Here is a 21,400-nt window from a genome sequence, read left to right as displayed (position 1 = left end):
GATATTAGCGCCATCGAAATTTTTTCTGTATTGTTTTTTCTATTCCTAATTCGTGATTAGTTTAGGTTAGGTTCGATAACGAGATTTATTCTCTTGAGTTAATACAAGTTAATATATCAATAAGATAAGAAAGAACTGGTTATTATTTTTTTGGTTGTACTCTCATTTAAATAATTTATTCAAAGATTATCATGGATCAGGTATTTGTCTAAAAATCATTTATTTATAGATATAATGCGATAATAATATTTTATTAATTAATATTACTTTGTTTCATCTCTTTTCATAATGCAGACTAAGAAACGACAAGTACCTTCGTCATTGAAAAAAATATTAGCATTTGATATTTATTTAAGCTATGCTTTTGTAACTACATTTGAAAAATATGTAACATTTAAACAACTCAAAACACATTATAAAGCATTAGAGGTATTTATAAAAAAAAAAAATATATAAAAAAAAAAACATATTTTAAGTATAATATGTCATGTGTCAAAAAAGGTCAATGTTCAAGATGTTAACAATTATTTCATTTTCAAAGATATCGTGTCATGGAATTACTTGGATGGCATTAACATTAGCTTCGATATGGATTTTTAACAGTACATCTCTTTATCAAATGCAAGTTAACCTTTTCATAGGTAAGTGGTGATCATAATTTCTAAAGTAAAAGTAAGGTTAGACTTTTAAATATATATATGTAAATATACATAACTGAAATTTCTTTAGGCTTCATTATTGATATATTCATAACTGCAATATTGAAAGCATTAACAAGAAGAAGACGACCTGCAGTTAATGATGATCTTTTTTCAATTGGTCCTGATAAATACTCATTTCCATCAGGACATGCATCCCGATCTACTTTCATTGTTTATTTCTTTTTATATATATGGGAAGTGCCTTCTATTTTTACACTATCCCTAATATCTTGGTGTGTTTGTGTATGTTTATCTAGACTTTTAATGAGACGACATAATATTCTTGACATTTGTGCTGGTATAGGTTTAGGTATTATTGAAGCAAAGTTCATTAATTATTTATACCTAAGTCAGGAAACATGTATAAATTTAATTTCCTGGATTACAAGTGAGAGAGTTGATGACCTTTAAATTAATTCATATTTTATTTATTTATATTTCTTTTTTGTTGGTTACAATTTTATTATATATATATATATGTTTTAATTCTTTTCTTTTTTTTTGATTATATGAATAATTTAAGATTAGATATTTGATTAATTTTAAACATAAATTTGCATCATAAATAATTTTTGTTTTGTTTTTATATTTTATTATTTTTAAAAAGTTTCTTTGCCACTTGTTGTAATAGAAATAAATTATGAACTTGGAGTAAATTATTTGCTTGTATTAGGATTTTTTGTTTTTGTTTGGTGTATTTTTTTTATTGCTTTATTATATTAATAGTCATTAAATGAAACTGTGTCAATACTGTTGCATTTGATATAACACAAATTAAATACCAATACTTAAGTGTACCTAAAAAAACATAACATTAACATTTAAAAAAAAAAAAAAAAGAAACTAATTAATAATCTTAAATCAAAAGTATAAATTAGTTAATGAAATAAGAAAAAGTGTTGTCATAAGAACTGGATATTTTTCTTCATATTCATTAATAAGAGAACATCTAAGACAGAACAAAAGTTACTTTAGCATCAAATTTATTTGTCTATTTTGTGTTTACGATAAGTATACCACTTATAAATGTATTCTTTTTTTTTTTTCTTTTTTTTTTTTTTTACCATAATGGCGAATGATAAAATTTAAGATCGAGATGAGTGTGTTGATTATTTCCAGTTACTTCTTGGCTGCATGAAGGTGAAGCTTTAACAGTTTTTTCAGTATCTTTTATAACGGTAGCAAATGATGTTGCTTCGTTATTATTAGGAACAACTGTCTTCAATACCGTTGATGTTTCATTTGTATGTTGCTTTTGATCATCCTCCGAATATAAACTTAAAGACCGAGGTCGTTCCAGTTTTGGTGTTACAGGGGACGAATTAATATCCTCACTGAAAATTTCATCTCTTTCCGTGATGGCGTAAAAAAATGTCATAACGTCATAAATAAGGACATGCAATTTTGTGTGTGTGTGTGTTTATATACGATATTAAGTCTTTTATGATTTATGATTTATTTTATTTAACAATAAAATTCGTTAATATATATATGTATGTATGTATGTGGATGATAAAAATGTATACATAAAGAAATAAAATTACAAAACTAAAAAAAGCTTTAGCAACAACCTTCTCTGAAGGCTTAGATATCAATCGGATTTAACAAAAATGTAAACGTCACATGTGCTATTTTTAAATAATATTATTTTCTATGATCAACATTTAATAAGAATTAAATTTACCAAAGATTAACTCTTAATAATAATTATAAGATATAAGTAAAAAAAAAGAAAAAAAAGATATATGCGTTATTTGCGTGTGTTATTAATGCAACGAAAAATAATTTTACAATGAGCAAATTTTTAAATAATTTTTAAGATAATAAGCATAAGACTTATGTGAAGCATGGAAAAAAAAATAATAATAATAATTAAAAAATTAAACGAATATAATATATAATAAATGAGATCGGTGCGAATAATTTTAAATAGTAGAATATAAATATCACAAATTAATTAATTATATACTATATATATATATATTTTTGCATGTGTGTAAAAAAACATGCATGATAAAGTGTTCAAGTATTTTTTTAAATGTGTAGTATTAACGAACAACATATTATAATATTGGAACAATAATATTTTCTTATAACATATGAAATAACTTTTACAATATAAATATATATTTTTTTCTTTTTTTTTTTTTGTATATCGTTTTTTTAAACATTGAAATATTTCGTCAAAAATAAATTATTTAAATAAATATTATCCTTTTTTTGTATTTTTTTTTTTTTTAATAATCAACTACAAAAGAAATTAACAAGTGATTTTTGTCATTTAGTAATCGGAAGAAAAAAAAACAAGCAAACATATTTTTTATGCGTTAATTGCACAACATTTGTCTTACATATTTACATAGAATAATAATTGAGAAAAAAAAAACAAACTTAATCATTTTTCTAAATTATAATTTAACGATTTATATATATATATATATATATATATATATATATATATATATATATATATATATATATATATATGTTGAAAAATAATCTGTTACTTTGGCAAGAACAAATATTTCGTTTAACGATCGTCGAATGAAGTTTATAACTTTCGTTTCTATTTTTATTTTATTTTTTTTTATTTTTCCAAATAGATTATTATTGTCCTCGTTAAAAATTCGGATTATTTCGCGTATTAAAATAATAATAATAATAATAATAACAAAATAAATATAATATAATATAAATTGTTTAACTAATAATCGTTTGTACAAATGTTTTTTTTTTTTTTTTTTTTAAAAAAAGATCGCACAACAATTTCAATCGTCGTTCAAACATTGTACTATCCGATTTTACTCACCCTGTTCGTTCAACTGATTGGCCAACCATTGCAGTGTTATGAATTATCTATAATAATTATATGTATACATTTTTTTTCTATAAATATTATTAATAATTATTAAGATATATTATATATCTATATATATAAATTTATTTACGTTTGCCATTGAACAAGGTGGTCGTCCAGCAGCGTATCTTCCGTAAGAACTTCGTGAAACTGTAGAAACATACGGGATATCATTTGTACTAAAAAGAAAATTATTCTATAGAACAAAATATTAATTGACAAATATTTTTTTATTATTATTTATAACATATATATATATTCATATTATATTTTTTTTATAATACACTTACCTATTACTTTTCGTTGCATTATTATTATTATTATTAGTCATTCCGATATCAAATGAATGTTTTGGAGGTAAACTATATCTGTTAGCTCTAACATCTTGAATTTCTAAAAAAAAAAATGAACAAACACAAAATGTAATAATACAAATTAGATCAAAGTACGAAGTTTTTTTTTTTTTTTTACAAAGCTATCATTTTACAAATGGGGAAACTTATAAGTTGTTAGTTATATTTAATCAACATAAATCTAAGTCAAGGATAAAATCATACAATTTGAAATCAGATTGTTAGTCTATAAGCTCTTTTAAAATTAAATTATCAATATAGCATTGACTGCTATTTCCAACTGTCCCCTCCCTCCCTCCCCTCCCTCCCTCCTCCTCCCCTCTTTTGTATTCTTTTATTTTATATTTTTGTTATTTTATTTCCAATGCAATAACATTGGCAAGTATCTGGCCTATATCAGACTGTCTGACTGACTGACCTTGTGGGTGTACCTTTTTCGTACCTTTAAAATGAAGTGGGATCGACGATGACTCGACTTTAGCCTTGTACTTTTATGGTGTTATTCAGATTACCAGACAATCCTTCGTAAGGATTTTTATAATGGTTAATATGACATTTTTGATATCATCAATTAAATTTATTTTATTGAATTAAACAATTAATGTCTGTGCTAGTATTTTATATTAGAAATTTTTCATTTGACTTGTTGATTAATTCAATAAAATGATATAAATATTATTTAATATTTTTTAACACAAAGTCTTCTTTTCTAGTTCAACACTTATTGATTTTACGTAAACACGAATAAACACAGTGACCCAAGTCTCTTAATGGGTTTATTGATTCAACAAAAACAAAAAAAGAAGAAGAAGAAGAAGGAAGTTCTCACCGTCGTCAAAAAATCCTTCGAATACTACAAATTTATTATTTTGCGGTATGATTTTGGACAATCCATAATGTTTTTGTAAAAAGGCAAGAAATTTCTCCGATGGTCTGTCGATCGCTAATTTCACTGGCCTGATATTTTCTTCCTAGAAAAAGAAAAAACAAAACAAAACAAAACACACATGAGAAACACGCGTATAGAGATAATTTGTAATCGTTCATCAAAATATCTTTAAAGAAAATAATTAATGTAATAAAATTCTAATTATTCGCCGTGAAATATCAAAACGATTTAAAAGTATATAGAAAGAAATGTTGATCGTTGATTTATCTAATATTATTCATATATATTTATTTAATAAAAATTGAGGGAGAAATTTTTGCTCCTACTACTACTAACTACCATGGATTAGATACAAATCAACGAACCGTGTCGAAATAAATGGCCTAGCATGATGAGAGTTCACTCACCTTATTCATGTTACCTTTAAATCCGTAACAACACCTATTATCTTACTTTTATCATTTTGTCTTCTTTTTTTTGTTCATCATGATATTAGATGAATTATTTTGTACGTTTACAAAATGTCGAAATTATTCTTGTATAATCGTCACGTTTTATATTCAATGAAAATTAAATGTATAATAAAACTTACGGTTAGCATGTATTGATAAAGAATTTTTCCAAGTCCCATACGTTGTCGTGATTCATGAATATAAAAATCCAAGATACACCGTGGTTTCAATTGATAACTTGCACCAGTTTCATCGAACATAAATAAATTTTTCGATCCAGTTTTCAGCAAACCTACTACGCTTCCCAAATTGCTACAAAATTGAAGATCATCAAATGATATTACATATATTATAATTGATATGATTAATTAAATATCATATATTTAAGTATATTATAATCGTAAATTAACATCTAACGTGTTTCGCGATACCGAAAAAGATTAATTTAACACTTATCCTTATCTCTAATTTCATCTTTCTCGAATTGTTACATAAGATGATTACAACAACAACAACAAATATTCGATATATATTAAATCCATCATTTTATTTGAAATAATTGATCAATGATAAACAAAAATATCAATTAAAATGAATCAACAAAATTCTACGTCAATTTAAAAAGAAAAAGACGCTACAAAAGACGCATTTTATGCAGTAAAACTCAGCTTCGTTATCGATCCACCACCATTGCTATATACAATGAAAGCTCTCTTTGCTTTCATAGAAAATATTACAACTCGTTTACACGAGCATAAACATATTATAATATATATTTTTAATTTTATTTCCAAATTATTCATTATTATCTATTTTTATATTATTATTTCAGAATAATTTTGTAAACAACAAATTACTTGTTCGCTTCGCTGTCAACAAGAAGATAAACAATATGGTCAGTGTCTCGAAGTTTACTAGCACTGGTAATTGGTTTGCTTAATCCTTGAGCTTTGGCAGAGGCTTCACCCATGTCATCCAAAATCTTTTTTATTTGTCGTTGATCTTCGCTGTAACATTATTCAAAATAATTCATTTTGTTTTATTTTGTTTTGTTAAACAGATTTGAAACAACGATAGAATTAATTAATTCGATGGGACATTGTAATACGTAGAAAATGACATCACGAATAGAGCATCGTTACATAATACACGTTGGTATGTTCATTGAATTACAACTTTCAACTAATCTTGTAATAACTGATATATTATTTCAATGTCCTATAACAGTGTAATTTACGTCTAGATTTGTTTGTAATACTTTTTTATAATAATAAAACATTATTATAAGTTTGTAAAGATAATAATCGTCTATAGACATCGACCTTAACATCGATTGAAGTAGTCTAAGGACGATTCGATAATATTTCATCACATTTATGTCTCATAAATAGACATATTTAACATATCGATCAATTCAATTCGTGTTCAACACATATTTCAACATTTATTTGTTAAATTGTTAGCAAATTTATACCCAGATCTTTTTAACTTTAAATCTTCCAAGTATATTCGATTGTTCGGAAAATAATTTCATTTTTCTTTTGTAAAAATGAAAACAATTTTCATTTCAAAGATAAAACCTAAGCCTTTTGAATGAGCATAAATAGTTGAATTTGATAAATTGAACTTCTCATCGATCTCACGTGTTATTATTTGCCATTTTGCATCAATTCATGCATTTATTATTTTCCGAACAGCCCAATAGTTCAAATATTGTACAATATTTTGCAATAACATTAAAAATCATTGATTTATAGGAAAAGTAAAAAATAAAATATTGAAATTGGTGAACGCATTAAGGAAATATTTGGAAAAGTAATATTATTTATTTGTATGTATGTAGGTAAGAGGAGAGTTGGCATTACACATTTATCCAACTCCCCAACAACGTCGTTGTTCTGTTCTCTATGCAAAAAGGAAAGAGGGATCCAAGAGAGATAGTTTTCCACATAATAACGGAGCAACCAACGGGAGGTAAACGGTGAGAAAGCACTCTACCATTTCGTCATAGACTTCCGTGAGCGTTCGTTCGTTCGTTCGTTCATTCGTTCGAGTCACTGCTTAAGAATTTCTTCGAACGTTCTTTTAAATTTACACCATTTTACATACATATATACATATACATATATATATATACATATATATTTATCGCATAATATATTAGAATTAATTATTTCCAGATGTTTTATCGACATTTATTGCATCAATATTAACATCATCATCATCGTCATTATCATTATCATTTAATTGATAATACAACGAAGTGTTCGTTAATAAAAATTGGATAAATAATTGTAAAAAAGCAATTCGGGGATGAAATATTATGCAAGATTATTATTACGATAAACATATATGGTCCATTTAAAAAAAAAAAAGGTCATCAATAATACTGGGGCGAAGCCATTCGTTCTCGCCCACACACAGCATTTCGCGCCAGCGTATAAGCGTTCTTGTAATGACCGGCTAATAACACAGGTGTAAAGTCCTCTTACATACACACTAATATATATATATATATACATATCTACTCGTATGTATGTTAATTAGAATAATAGAAAAAGAAAAAGGGGCAATATATATAAGATTATTTTTCTAATAATAATGATAATAATAATAATCATAATAATCATAATGATTATCTTACTTTAGCTGACGACGATCCCCTTTAAAATCTTCTGGTATTAGCATATGAGTAGCCTTGTTGATCTTCCTAGGTAGTAGTTTATTGACGTTGAACTTGAACTCCATCTCGTGAATCTAGTATTTCCCTTCTGCTGGTTTTAAATAGTTGATCAACGTGTTTGTATGTATGTATGTATGTATGTATGTGGGTGGATGTACTTGTATGTTGGTGTTACACACTTATTTCGTAAATCAAAAGTTTCTTTTTATCTTTCCAAGAAATTGGATCACCAGAATTTTTTTTTTTTTTTCTATTTTTTATATATTTCTTTGTTTTTAAACGGAAAGATCAAATAACATTCTTTTTCTATGTATTCGGATTATGTACATGTAAAAATGTGAATATATATATATATATGTATACATATATACGTAGTATTTGAAAAATTAAGATACACTGTCACTGACAGGAAAGATTTTAGGGGTCGTCCATAATAAGCAAACTTCGGATAATATTAAATTATTGTTTAATTAAACAAAAACAAAAAAGAAAGAAAGAATTATATTAATTTTTTTTTCTTTTCTTTTTGTTTTACTTATATTATGTTAAACGTCCGATGATTATTTTTTTTTTCTGTCGATCTTCGTGAAATCACGTCATTTCTTTTCTTTTTTTTTTTTCTTTTATCCCTTTCTCTTAAATTTTTTAATTAATATTAATAATTAAATTTGAATGAATATTTTGTTATTTTTACAGATAAATGAATAATAATATCTAAAGAGAGAAATTTTTTTTAAATAACTTAAACACTGTTTTGACAGCGATAGATGCAATCTAACAATTGTCTTACGTAGTCCTATCTCCGAAAGTATGATAATTTTTTATAAATATAGAAAATTACGTAGCGTTTTTATATATGTATTTTCTCGATCGTGTGCGTCTTAACACTTTAATGTCCTTCACGGTACTCACAGCCACCGTGATACGAGAAACCGAGCAAGAGAACGATGTGTCTTTTCTGAGGAATCAAGAAAGAGTGAGGGAAATATTCGCGCGCATGATTTCTACGGATTGACCAATCATCTATTCACCCGACGATGTCGTCATGCGGTCACATGGTCAGTTTTCATAATGGCGGTCAATTTTGAAATTGAGTAAAATACAAGTATATTATTTCATTCAAAACAATATTTTAGTCGATTTAAATATTTATTGATTCGGTAAATCATATTTTTAATACTAGTCAATGTTCAAATACATTTACGTACATTCTTTTATTACAAATTTAACAACCAATAAATTGTGTATTAGAGTTTGAAAGATGGCGTAACTATTGCATAATCTATATTTTATAATGGTGATTAGTTTTAAAGTTTCCTACAATAAAATTACGTGTATTAGGTTATTAAATATTAAAATATTCTATTAGATTTATATATTTATTTATATGTGATGCATTTAGCGATTCAAAATTCCCTCAAATCGAAGTTCGATTACGGAAGGTACGATAGACCAATGAGAGGAGAGTATCGATTGAGCGTTAGCCAATAGAAAATGTTTCTACATGACCAATAGAACGAGCAAAAGGAGAAATAAAGAAAGAAAGAAGAGTAGAAGGAGAAAGGAAAGAGAACCAAGAAGAATCAAAACCTATGTAGAGTCTCTTCGTGGAAGGCGTTCAAGTTATAACATTATTTCTCTTATTCTTTGAGCAAGTGTAAACATATTTCTTCGTCGAATAAAATCAACAAGGTAATATTAATTTTTATAATATCGTTCGTGCATAGGAAATTACAGTATATCAATTCCATTTGAATTATTTCATTTTTTTTCAAAATATATATATATATATAAGCACGAGTATAGAGAGAAAATGTCGTTTCGTCGTTAGGAATGAAATGTGTTGCGTTAGAATTAAAATTATTTGCGGATCGTTGTTAATGATTTTGAATTCAAAAAAAAAAAAAAAAGAAAAAAAGAGAGAGAGAGAGAAAAAAAAACAAAACAATAATTCGTAACAAATATCAAGTGTAATTGCTGTAAACAACTTTTGATATTTACCCTTGATGCAAATTATTTACAAGAATCTATATATCTGCAATTACTTAGTTATATGCGTAATACATATGCGTCGAGGTTAAGTAGAAATATATATATGTATATATACTTAATGTGCAACATTGTGTATAAAAGAATGACTAAGTTTATCTATTTTTGAAATATTTTATTCCATTAGAAATTTCTTTTATTATAGATGCCTAATATCAAGCTGCAAAGTTCTGATGGAGAAGTATTTGAGATAGACGTAGATATTGCAAAATGTTCTGTTACGATAAAAACTATGTTAGAAGATCTTGGTATGGATGATGAAGAAGAGGAAGCCGTTCCCTTGCCTAATGTTAATTCTGTTATTCTGAGGAAAGTATTACAATGGGCAACATATCATAAAGATGATCCACCACCACCTGAAGATGATGAAAATAAAGAAAAACGTACTGATGATATTAGCTCTTGGGACGCTGATTTCTTAAAAGTATCTTATCTTTATTATTATTATTATTATTATTATTATTATTATTATATTAAATATATATCGTTATACCTAGAGAAAAAGTGTACAAGGTGACTCATTAATCTATTAACATAAACGTTCTGTTGTTATAAATAGATTATTCAAATTTAAAAGCAATATTTATTTCTATACAATAATTAAGTAAATGCTAACGTTAAACGAGATTTATATAAGCCACCTTTGTATTATGAAACATGTCAAATCATTTGTTTACCATAATTTAAGAATATTTGATAAGATACGTTATTATTTCTTTTAGGTTGATCAGGGTACACTGTTTGAATTAATTTTGGCGGCTAATTATCTTGATATTAAGGGACTCTTAGATGTTACGTGCAAGACTGTTGCTAATATGATCAAAGGCAAAACTCCTGAAGAAATTCGTAAAACATTCAACATTAAGAATGACTTTACAGCATCTGAAGAAGAACAAGTTCGCAAGGAAAATGAATGGTGCGAGGAGAAATAAAAAGCCAAAGGATCTCTTTTTAAAAATATATTTAATTTTAGTATTTCAAATTGTTACATTTTGATCTTTCTTTCGTCTTTTTTTTTTTTCTTTCATATAACTGTGCTATAAAACGTTACGACACGGAGTACATTCAAAACAAATTTATATGAAACCATGATTTCATTGATGATGAAGTGCTTAAATGGTGTAATTTAAAAAAACAAGTTTAATACTTTTGATTTATATCTAATTTTGATCAACTTAGATTAAATATGTGTAAATATTTTATGGCAAATATTAATTAAATTTCTATATACTGTATATGACTTGTTAACAGATTTCATCATATTTTTTATAATTTTTTTTTCTCTCATACTTTCCATAACACATTTTAAATTATCTTTAAATCTAAATCTAAATCTTTAAGATTAATTTGTAAAATTATAATTTAAATATATTTCCGTAATTCTTAGGTAATAATATCTCTTACCCTTTTTGTCTTTCTATCTTTCACTCTTACTCTCACTCATTTACTTTCTCTCTTTTCTACTTTGTTAAATAAATATTTGTTAAATTTGTAAATTTAAAATTACAATAATTAGCAATATTTATTTCATTGTAATAAGTATCTTGAAAATAATTAAATCATTTCATGTATATTTTGTTATTCGATAATAGATTAAAAAAAAACAAACAAAATTAAGAATTATATATATTTACATACACATATACACACAACAGCAATAAAAAATTGTTTTGGTATTGTACAAATAATAACAATCGATTTATCATATTCGATATATATTTTAAATGAAATTTTAATCGATACATAGCTACGATCGGACTAGTAAACATAACCTAATTTCAAAAAGTGAATAAAAGGAAGTTCCTCAAAAGACCAACGTTTTGTGTTAAAACAAAATTGTGATATTACTTCTAATTATGAGTAATAACAATAAAAATGATATATTTAATGTAATAATAAATAATTAAAACTAATACTTTTAAACGATAAATAATTCAATTATTATGGAACCATTAAATAAAAAGCAAAAGTTAAATAATGATGATGATGATGATGATAATGTAAACGACATATTCAAATCTTTGATTGATATCATTGATTGGAATTATTTAAATAACACAGCAGTAGAGTATCATGAATATAATAAAATTTATACAATTACATATAAACATCTTAATGAAGGAAGATATAAAATTGCATTGAAAGTGTTAAAATATATAGAACATTTTGAATTTATTGGTATTTGCGATGATGTTCCTGAATTTTGTATACCAACGTTAATATTAGGGTGAGTAGGATCAATTTTAATGTTAATATATATATATATATATATCACAGAAATAAGAAAAATAATACTAATGTATTTATTTCATTCATAGAATATTAACAAAAGGATGTGGTTTTGTTAATTTATCTTTAAAAAATGTTACTACGTATAACAAGTTTGTATCTACGTTATACATAAAATACATTTTTCTACGACATCCTGTAGACGTTGAAGATATTATTTGTAAATTTAAATTATACGGTGCATATATATATTTAACCATAGTAAAAGAAGCACAGGAACGATATATAGAAAATGTTCATAGTGGTTATGCTTATGCAATTTCTACATCAGGATCAACTGGTGAAGAAAAAATTTGTAAAGTACTTCATTCTTGTATAGTACCTAATATCATTGATTTAAAATTGATTCTACGTATTTCACATCGTGACAAAATTGCACAACTGACAAGTTTAACATTTGATCCTAGCATAATAGAAATATTTTTAAGTCTTCATTCTGCCAGTACAATATTTATGGTATCGAAAAGAATTAAAAATGATGCTGATAGGTAATCATTCAAAAACTAAATAACATTAATTGCAATTAATTTATTCATCTGTAATATTAATAATGTTATATTATTGTATTTGTAGACTTTTAAATGTAATACATTGGAGCAAAGTAACCGTATTGCAAACAACTCCATCGCTACTTTTTCATAGATGGTCTCCTGAACGTCTTTCCAGTACAATTCTTGGAATATTTAATCCATTGCATGTAATTATCTTGGGTGGCGAACATTTTCCCGAGATAGACAAACTTAAAAAGATTAGACATATTGAAAATAATACTGCATTTTTTAATATATATGGCATTACAGAGGTATCATGTTGGGCTAGTATTAATGAGATTGTTAAATTAGATAGAAAAAGTATACCTTCTAATCTTGGTAAAGTTTTGTCTAATACAATATTTGAAGTTAGAAGTGAATATGATGGTAGTCTAGTGACTGAAGGTTCAGGTCATCTTTTTATTGGTAATAAATTGTTTATGTTTTATATATATATATATAATTAATATATTATATTTATTTTAGAAAATATATATTATTTTGTGTATCATTTAGGAAGCAGCAGTAGAATATCTGTTATTGACAATGAAGTTTTTCATAAATTGACTAAACCTGTATTTCGTAATACAGGTGATATTGTACATGTAAGAGATATTTCTTTTTTATTACGTTATTCAAATATTATATTTGAAATATTTTATAATATTATATTATTGCAGATTGATCACCTTGGACGAATATTTTATCAAGGAAGACATGACGATATTATAAAACGATATGGAAATAAATTAAATTTATTAAAACTTAATGAAATAATAAACAAATTAGATTTTGTACATAATTGTTATTCTTGGTGGAACAAGGAGAGACATAAATTACATTTGTGTATACACGTTAGAATGATTAATGGAATTAATAAGTATAAATTAAAACAAAAAGTTAAGTTGCATTTAGAAAGTTTACCTGATTTTTACAAACCAGATAAAATTCATTTTATGAATGATATTCAACTTACCAAAAATGGCAAGATTTGTAAGAAATATTTACAAAATATATGTACGCAAGATAAAATTGTATTGAATAATTATCAAGATGAAATTGAAGATATTTTTACAAGTTTATGGGATAATTATTTATATTCTAAAACATATGGATTTATAAAATCAGGTGGAACTTCTATCATGGCTCTTCAAATTTCAACAGAGATTTGTGAACTTGTAAATATACAATTTCCTAATTTAATTGGAATGTTATTGAAAGATTCTACATTTGAGGAATGTCTGACGTATCTTAAATCATCATTTAATTTAACGCCCAATGAAATTGATGTTTCTATTAATAATACGTCTAAGGAAACATGTGCAATTATGGATAAATCAATTTCAAATAATTCTAATAATATAAATGAAGAAAATATATGTTTATGGCAAATATGTAAAGGAGAAACGAATAAACATATATCTTTTAATAATCAAATATTAAAGTCGTATAAAAAAGTATCTAATATTCGTGTTAAAAGTACATTTAATTTAATTAGTTGTGTAGATTCGTCACCAACTGTATTTCAGTATAAGTGAGTATAATTGTATCCATATATAAGATTATTTATACATATATATATATATAAATATAATAAAATTGATTTCTTTTTATATTATTTAGCAAGAAAATATTTGTTACTGTAGGTTCACATTTGGGTGTAATTTGTACAGTCGAACTTGAAGCAGAAAATAATAGGGATGCATATAAAATTCAACTTCCAAATTCAGTTGAAGCTTCAATTGTAGTTTTAGATAATTTCAAAGGTATCGTTGGTAAGTGATTGATTATTATTATTTTTTTTGTATTCTTTAAATCATAATACGATATCATTAATTTGCCATATTTCTAATGGTTAATCTATTTTTTTTTTTAGGTTGTTACGATCATCATATTTATTGTTTTTGCTTAAAGACAGGAGAAATTGTTTGGAAATATGAAACAGGAGATATAGTCAAATGTACAGCTTTATTATCTGAATCTAATAATGTATTATATATTGGATCTTACGATAAAAACATATACTGTCTTTCCACTGAAGTATGTAAAACTGTATATACGTACATATATATTGTTCATTAATGTGATCAATTTAAATATAAAAAAAGAAATGTATAAATATGATATTTAGAATGGAAGGAAAATTTGGAACGTGAAATTCAGTGAATCGAGTATTACAGCAAAAGGAATTTTACATTCAACAACGGAATCAGTATTATTTGGAACATTAGGTGGTACTTGTATAGCATTAAATCAATCTAATGGAAATATTTATTGGAGACGTGAAATATCTAGTTCTATTTTTGTATCACCTGTTATACTTCACAATGGATTTGTACTTTTTACCGGAGTAACAGGTTTATTAATCTGTTTTGATATTCAAGCTGATACAAAGGTGATGATACAATGATTGATCCTGTCTGTCTGTCTGTATGTCTGTAATATAACGAATGAATAATATATTTTTCCTTTTTTTTTTATAGTTATGGACATACGAAGTAAATAACGTTATACTTTCAAAACCCATAACACAATATGATTCGATAAAAAATTGTGAAAATATTATCGCATGTTCGCGCAAAAGTATTCATTATTTGGAATTAAATTATACAGTAGAAAAGCACGAACCAATTACAAAGTATGTTAAAAGTGTATCATCGGAAATTTATACAACACCTTGGAAGGAAGATAATTATGCGTGTATAGCTTGTAAAGATGGTTCATTATACATCTATGAGCTTACCCAAGGAGATATATTATCGAGTATTAAACTTGATGGAGAAATATTTTCATCACCGGTTGTGATAAATGGATTGATCGTAGTTGGATGTAGAGATGACAATCTTTACATTTTAGAACAATGTGAAGAAAATATTGACAAAGTTTATATAAATTCAAAAAAGGATTTTAAAATTAAAAAAATTCCTAAAAAAACGACAAACTCAAATTAATAATATATAATAAAATATAAACGGATAATAATTAAATCAATAATATTTTTTATTCCATAGGACTTTTTTTGTATTACATTTTACATTGCCAATACCATTCTGAAGAAGAAGAAGAAGAAGAAGAAGAAGAAGAAGAAGAAGAAAAAGAAAAAAAAAGAAAGAGATTTATTTATTTATTTATCAATGTGTATGCACAAATACATCAAATTAGTTGTACATAGTACGAAAATTGCTAGTGAAAATGTGCTTGGTGATTTTTCAAGCAATAAGTGCAAGCAACGAAAAAATGGAAATATAGAATCAAAAGAAAAGAAAAGAAAAGAAAAGAAATGATTGAACCATTCATTCTATTCTCACACACACACACAATGCACATGCTCTCTCAGTAGCAGCCAACGCGAACAGATGTACGAACATATGCGCTCTCTTACTATCCTATCTATTTATTTTCTCTTTTTTTTTTTTTCGCACACCTTATCAAATAACGATAGATATTTTCTGATACATTCATGGGAGGATATGCAAAGGAATATTATTCACATTCGCAAGCTCACATAATTATAACAATTTTCTTGTTTTTTTTTTTTTTCAATCAACGATTCAATTTCATCTTTACCATGTATTATTATTATCCATGATGATAAAACATATTTCGATATTATTCTTATATTTCTGTTCTTATACACTATTCCATATTTTATTTTTTTATATTTTTTTTTATAGAGAATATCGAATATCTATCCTACATTACTCGATGTCATTTTAATTTCTTCTTAGTTTAACTCTCTTCCACTTTCAAGAATTATTATTATCATCATCTCTATATGCATATAGGAATAATATATTCTTGTTCTAAAGCTAAACTGAAACATGCTATTTAAATGTCTTCCATTTAATTCATTACATTGTGTGTGTGTGTGTGTGTGTTTGTCTCTCTCATTTTATAATATATATAATATATATCTCGTCTGTGTTTTTTGTTTGTTTAATTGATGACATTTGCAACAATAACTATTATGCTCTCTCTTTCTCTCTCTCTCTCTCGTACTCTTCTTCTACTTCAGTAATTAAAATATTAAACAATCTGTATTCGTAAAACTGTTATCATCTTTCTTCTATGCCATTTTTCAAAATTCTCATGCATATATTGACAATAATAACACATGTTTTGCTGCTACTGTTGGGGCATGGGCTGCTCGTGTTTCGATGATTATAAATCTTATATGTGAAATAGATTTATTAATCTATTATTTCATTATTGGATGAAAGTTTACAAAAAAAAAAAAAATAAAATAAAATAAAATAAAATAGAGAAAAATAGAAAAAGAAATTGAATGTTTCGTATATAAATGAAAAAAAGGTTTACTTAGTTTGTTGTTTTTAGATTATAATTGTAATTAATTGTATCAACATAATAATAATGTTGAATGATGAAATTCACGATTAAGAGACAGAGAAACCAAAAAAGACAAAACAAAAAAAAAAAAAGAAATTCTTGTCGTTCTCTGTCAAATAGAATTATAATAAATGAATGATTATAAATGGTGGTGGTGGTGTTTTGTCTTATCGCAAGTATTACATGCTCAGTATGTATTTGCTTTAAGACCTTGACAACCGACACAGTCGGTAAGAGATATAAATGTCCGATTAAATTACTTAGAGACTTTGATAGTTAGAATTTTGTTTCTCGATTAATGGACAATATCATCATCATCATCATCATCATCATCATCATCATAAAAAGCGTATTTTATTACGGTTACTGATCCTCATCTCCTAATTCTTGTTTAACTTTGTTGAAATCAAATTCCTCGCCAGTTGCACGTTTGAATATATCGAGTACGTCTAAACAGGTAGTTTCAAAATGCGTTGTAGCATCGTAACTTCTAGAAATAAAAATTTGACTATCGCAACCATCGTCGGTAGTTTCCATGTAATCAGATATGGAAACAAATTTTTGTCTTATCGGTCCAAGTAAATCCAATCCTGGTTGAATCTCTTGTTCGGGATTTTTAGTTTCAACAGTGGTTGACACCATAGCTATGAACCATCCTTTAGCGGCTACTTGATGAGTATGCGATACCAAAGAAACGTAGATGTCCGAATTACGATTCACCTGTTGTGTTGTAAATGTTAATAATATTATTTAACATTTGTTATAATGTTTATTTTATTAGAACAATGTTATTTATTTTATTAGCTTACCTGTTTCTGCGGAATGATAATCTGCGTTGAAAGGGCATCACCAGTATTTGGTATCGGATGATCCAAAAGGCAGATACATCTTATTACTTGGCCAACTTTCTTCACGCGATCAGGTACATAAGTAGGATCACAAAATACTTGTTTACATTGAGCTACTTCGTCTCCAGAACGTACACCAACTACCTACGATTACAATAGATCAATTTGAAATAATGCATTTAGGTATGATACAATTATTAAGGATTTCTTTTTCTACATACCTTACCGTCCTTCATGACAATTTCATCGATTGGTTTATCCAACATGTACGTACCCCCGTAAATGGCGCTAAGTCGTGCAAAACCTTGAGGTAGTTCACCGAGGCCATACATAGGATATAAATATGGTGATTTGCCATAGCGTGCTAAACTATCGCTATACAATTTAATTCTCCTTATTGTTATTATCGCACTTTTAGTTATGTATTCGTCGTCCCTAAAAAAGAGAATAATGTAAAATATTTGAATGTATCACATTTAATATTATAATGCAATAATTACTCACCTGTATAAAGCTAATGCATGACCCGTAAAATCTTGAGTATTTTTATCAAGGTTAAATTTATGATAAAGTGCACACATTTGGCTACTAAAGGGATCAAATCCTTCCCAAGTTCTAGGATCATCCTCCTTCATATTTTGCACCCATATAAGAAAATTGCGAAAACGTCTTTTCTCAAAGATACCCATCAAATCACTGGACAAAGCTTCTTGTTGATCGATTGGTACTTTAGAAATCTTTCCAGATTTATACACATAAGATCCTTCTACCGATTTAAATTCCAAATAACGTGTCACACCGGTATGAATCAATAATTTCACAAGGAGACCATTGGCCATCAAGAATTTAGGTATAAGATCGACATTCCAATCTCTACCACGTCCATAACTTTCATCTGGTGGTGGTGCTTTGAATTTGCTACATGACAAAAGGTAATTGAGATCAATTGTAATTATCTTCTTTTCAATAAGGTAACTTCATGTTAGCAAATAATAGTTAAATTATAGTATGCTTGAATTAACGTTGAAGAAAATGTTGTATTTTGTTAAGTCATTGAACGTTTTTATTATAATCATTGCAGAAAACAAGAGGAAAGAAAGAAAATAAGAAAAAAAGGTTGAGGAGACAAAAAGATAAAGATTTTATTTCAAATTCAAGATCATATTGTAATATCAATTACAATCCACTTTCCTGATAAATTTACTTGCACACATATACGAGTACATTCATTTGTGTGTACGAGTGATGACTTTAAAACTGGTGGGGGATCAGCTATCATTACGTAAAAAGAAATACAACAAAAAAAAAACAAATCGCGTGAAGTAAATTAAAGAGCAAAAAAAAAGATAAAACCTTATCATCTTTTTTTGTAAAATGTTATGTTTCAACGATGAGAAGAAAAGAATTTTGTTGTTACAAAAAAAAAATAATAATAATAATAAATACTTGACGATTTTTGAAATTACCGCCATACGAAGAAAAAATAATGATTCAAAATAGAAATAGAAATTAGATTTGTATAAAAGAAAATTAAAATCAAAAAAATAATATATATGTCTAAGGAGTGAAATTTGTCCTCGTTTGACTTCCTCTTCGATGATTTCCGTATCAGAGAGAGAGAGAGAGAGAGAGAGAAAGATAGACTTAGTATATGGATCAAAGGGGGAAGGAGTTGGTAGGAGTAATGTAAAAAGAGAGAGAGAGAGAGAGCGAGAGAGAGAAAAAAAAAGAGAGAGTTGGTAACGGAAGATTTCGATCGTCTAACGAAGCTTGTTCAGGAAGAAGAGAGATCACACATAGAGTGTTCCGTGTGTACGACAGGAACCAAAGGGGAAAAATCAATAAATCCGCATTGCACGGGCGCTGCTTGTTTTCCTCTCTTCGATAAGACATTTTTCTCTAGAGATAGAGAGAAATAGAAAGAAATAATAATGATTTAATTCGTATTGAAAATAGCGAGACAAGTAAAATGTCATAAGAAACGTCAAGAAAAAGATAATAGGGTGGAGGATGATTTAGATCATTAGGATATAACAAATAGATCAATTTAATATCGATCATTATTAAAAAAGAAAAAAAAACATCGTTTAAACTTACGCGAATAGATCTTCCAATGGTGTTATGGAGGCCGATTCACCACCATAATACTTGTTGCGGTCTACGTGGAGTACCTTTTTCCACTAACCGATAACATACCAGATAGGATGCATTCCTTTAAGCCGGTCCCAAGAACAATCGCGTCGTATTCTTCATTCATCTTGACGTTTGTTTCTCTTTGTTACACGGTAGTATTATTTTGACAAAAATGATGACGTTTTTCTTTACTTTCTTATTACTTTACTTTTCTTCTTCTTCTTCTTTCTTATACAAATCTAAGAAAGGAGGATCCTTTTAATTGTGACAATATATATATATATATATGACAAGTTGACGGTTTGATTCCTTTTAATTTAGGTGCGAGGAACTTAGAGGGGTCCAGGGAAGGGAAACGGTTAAAAAGAAAACTTTGGAGTAAAGAGGTGTTACCGTTTGGAAGTTTTATCAAGGTATAGGAGATAAAATGGTCGCGACAATAAGCTCTCGTGGCTGCCAACTCGCACGACTATTATGCCGGAACGGAAGACCTCCTTTCTTTCCTGCCTGCCCACCAACAGTTTCGTGATGACGGAGTTAATATGGTTAGTGTTGCCAATGTTACAGGTTTTATTCTTTACTTTCTATACCTAGTTTTATTTTCTAAATTCTTTTCAATCTTTATTATTTTATTCGTATTCATTTTATATACATTATTTTATTCATTTCTATCATTTTTCTTTATCTATCAACACGTTTCTTCATACTTAATCTTATTTCTTTTGTTACAGTTTCTGTTGTATTGCAACAAGTCTGATTTCGCGTTTAAAATTCCCGCGAAGGTGCACCATTGGTAGGAAGTTTCGATACATTCGATTGGCCCCCATGCATTTCCCGCCACTTCGTTCATATTTAAAATAGTATTATTTTTCTAGCTTTAAAAGGTAATTTATTATATCGAGTAAAAGATTAAAAAATATCACGATGTAGACAATACAATTTTCTAATAATTTTTTCAATAAAAAAAGATGTTAAAAAGTGCTACTAAATAAGTCAAATCAGTAAAAAGTTGTATCAATTTAACATATTATTAAACGTTGTAGTATTTAATTATTAAAATATATTATATCTCCTTGAATAAAAACAAATAAATTGTATTATATATTGTATTTTCGTATTTTGATGCTTTTAAAAATAATTAATGTATTTTGCAGTTTCATATTTTCCCGCATGCGCAGAATAGCCTGCGCACAACGTCTGACTCGATCGAGGTACTTTCACTTCTATCTGAGAAGATGGCGCTGCAGTGTCATGGCGCCGTCCACGTTC

The 21,400-nt window shown here is 26.9% G+C and overlaps 5 protein-coding genes and 1 long non-coding RNA gene across 13 annotated transcripts; 4 read left to right on the top strand and 2 right to left on the bottom strand.

The window, feature by feature from the left end:
* Positions 1 to 58: 58 nt before the first annotated feature.
* Positions 59 to 1,544, top strand: LOC107070402 (polyisoprenoid diphosphate/phosphate phosphohydrolase PLPP6). Its single transcript, XM_015328575.2, has 4 exons — positions 59 to 200; positions 295 to 429; positions 542 to 641; positions 730 to 1,544. Exons 1-4 carry the CDS (start codon positions 192 to 194, stop codon positions 1,110 to 1,112), a joined length of 627 nt encoding a protein of 208 aa, XP_015184061.1. The 5' UTR covers positions 59 to 191; the 3' UTR covers positions 1,113 to 1,544.
* A 123-nt stretch (positions 1,545 to 1,667) lies between these two features.
* On the bottom strand, positions 1,668 to 8,903 carry LOC107070403 (alpha-tubulin N-acetyltransferase). 7 transcript variants are annotated; one of them, XM_089176241.1, is made up of 9 exons: positions 8,848 to 8,903; positions 7,897 to 8,023; positions 6,110 to 6,259; positions 5,393 to 5,564; positions 4,741 to 4,882; positions 3,849 to 3,951; positions 3,650 to 3,737; positions 3,511 to 3,557; positions 1,668 to 2,035 (listed from the first exon to the last, which is right to left on the bottom strand). In XM_089176241.1, the coding sequence occupies exons 2-9, from the start codon at positions 7,998 to 8,000 to the stop codon at positions 1,762 to 1,764; spliced, it is 1,080 nt and encodes a 359-aa protein (XP_089032367.1). In that variant the 5' UTR covers positions 8,001 to 8,023; positions 8,848 to 8,903; the 3' UTR covers positions 1,668 to 1,761. The 7 variants fall into 7 exon arrangements, with proteins under 7 accessions (XP_089032367.1, XP_089032366.1, XP_089032369.1 ...); XM_089176240.1 differs by having other exon boundaries at positions 8,777 to 8,898; XM_089176243.1 differs by having other exon boundaries at positions 7,897 to 8,026; positions 8,848 to 8,896.
* A 563-nt stretch (positions 8,904 to 9,466) lies between these two features.
* On the top strand, positions 9,467 to 11,219 carry SkpA (S-phase kinase associated protein 1 SKP1-related A). Of its 2 annotated transcripts, none has more exons than XM_015328582.2 (3): positions 9,467 to 9,627; positions 10,130 to 10,408; positions 10,707 to 11,219. In XM_015328582.2, the coding sequence occupies exons 2-3, from the start codon at positions 10,130 to 10,132 to the stop codon at positions 10,914 to 10,916; spliced, it is 489 nt and encodes a 162-aa protein (XP_015184068.1). In that variant the 5' UTR covers positions 9,467 to 9,627; the 3' UTR covers positions 10,917 to 11,219. The 2 variants fall into 2 exon arrangements, with proteins under 2 accessions (XP_015184068.1, XP_089032370.1); XM_089176244.1 differs by lacking the exon at positions 9,467 to 9,627 and adding an exon at positions 9,807 to 10,011.
* A 182-nt stretch (positions 11,220 to 11,401) lies between these two features.
* Aasdh (Aminoadipate-semialdehyde dehydrogenase) lies at positions 11,402 to 17,486 on the top strand. The gene is made up of 9 exons (XM_015328468.2): positions 11,402 to 12,211; positions 12,303 to 12,761; positions 12,847 to 13,229; positions 13,320 to 13,408; positions 13,484 to 14,337; positions 14,427 to 14,578; positions 14,680 to 14,843; positions 14,935 to 15,198; positions 15,287 to 17,486. Exons 1-9 carry the CDS (start codon positions 11,928 to 11,930, stop codon positions 15,752 to 15,754), a joined length of 3,117 nt encoding a protein of 1,038 aa, XP_015183954.2. The 5' UTR covers positions 11,402 to 11,927; the 3' UTR covers positions 15,755 to 17,486.
* On the bottom strand, positions 15,915 to 20,664 carry Gdi (GDP dissociation inhibitor). The gene is given in 7 exon segments (XM_089176237.1): positions 15,915 to 17,870; positions 17,960 to 18,142; positions 18,220 to 18,433; positions 18,503 to 18,916; positions 20,096 to 20,174; positions 20,177 to 20,370; positions 20,525 to 20,664. Coding segments are annotated over 6 exon segments (1,326 nt in total). The 5' UTR covers positions 20,256 to 20,370; positions 20,525 to 20,664; the 3' UTR covers positions 15,915 to 17,513.
* Positions 20,541 to 21,228, top strand: LOC149031376 (uncharacterized). Its single transcript, XR_016177833.1, has 2 exons — positions 20,541 to 20,676; positions 20,863 to 21,228. It is a non-coding gene; the product is annotated as an uncharacterized LOC149031376 (long non-coding RNA).
* Positions 21,229 to 21,400: the final 172 nt, after the last annotated feature.

Source organism: Polistes dominula, unplaced genomic scaffold, assembly GCF_049000335.1.
Source record: "Polistes dominula isolate Pdom_NZ unplaced genomic scaffold, Pdom_raw_medaka contig_21, whole genome shotgun sequence".
Classification (NCBI taxonomy): domain Eukaryota; kingdom Metazoa; phylum Arthropoda; class Insecta; order Hymenoptera; family Vespidae; genus Polistes; species Polistes dominula.
The sequence above is the reverse complement of the archived record's forward strand: the minus strand, read 5'-3'. Positions and strand labels throughout refer to the sequence as shown.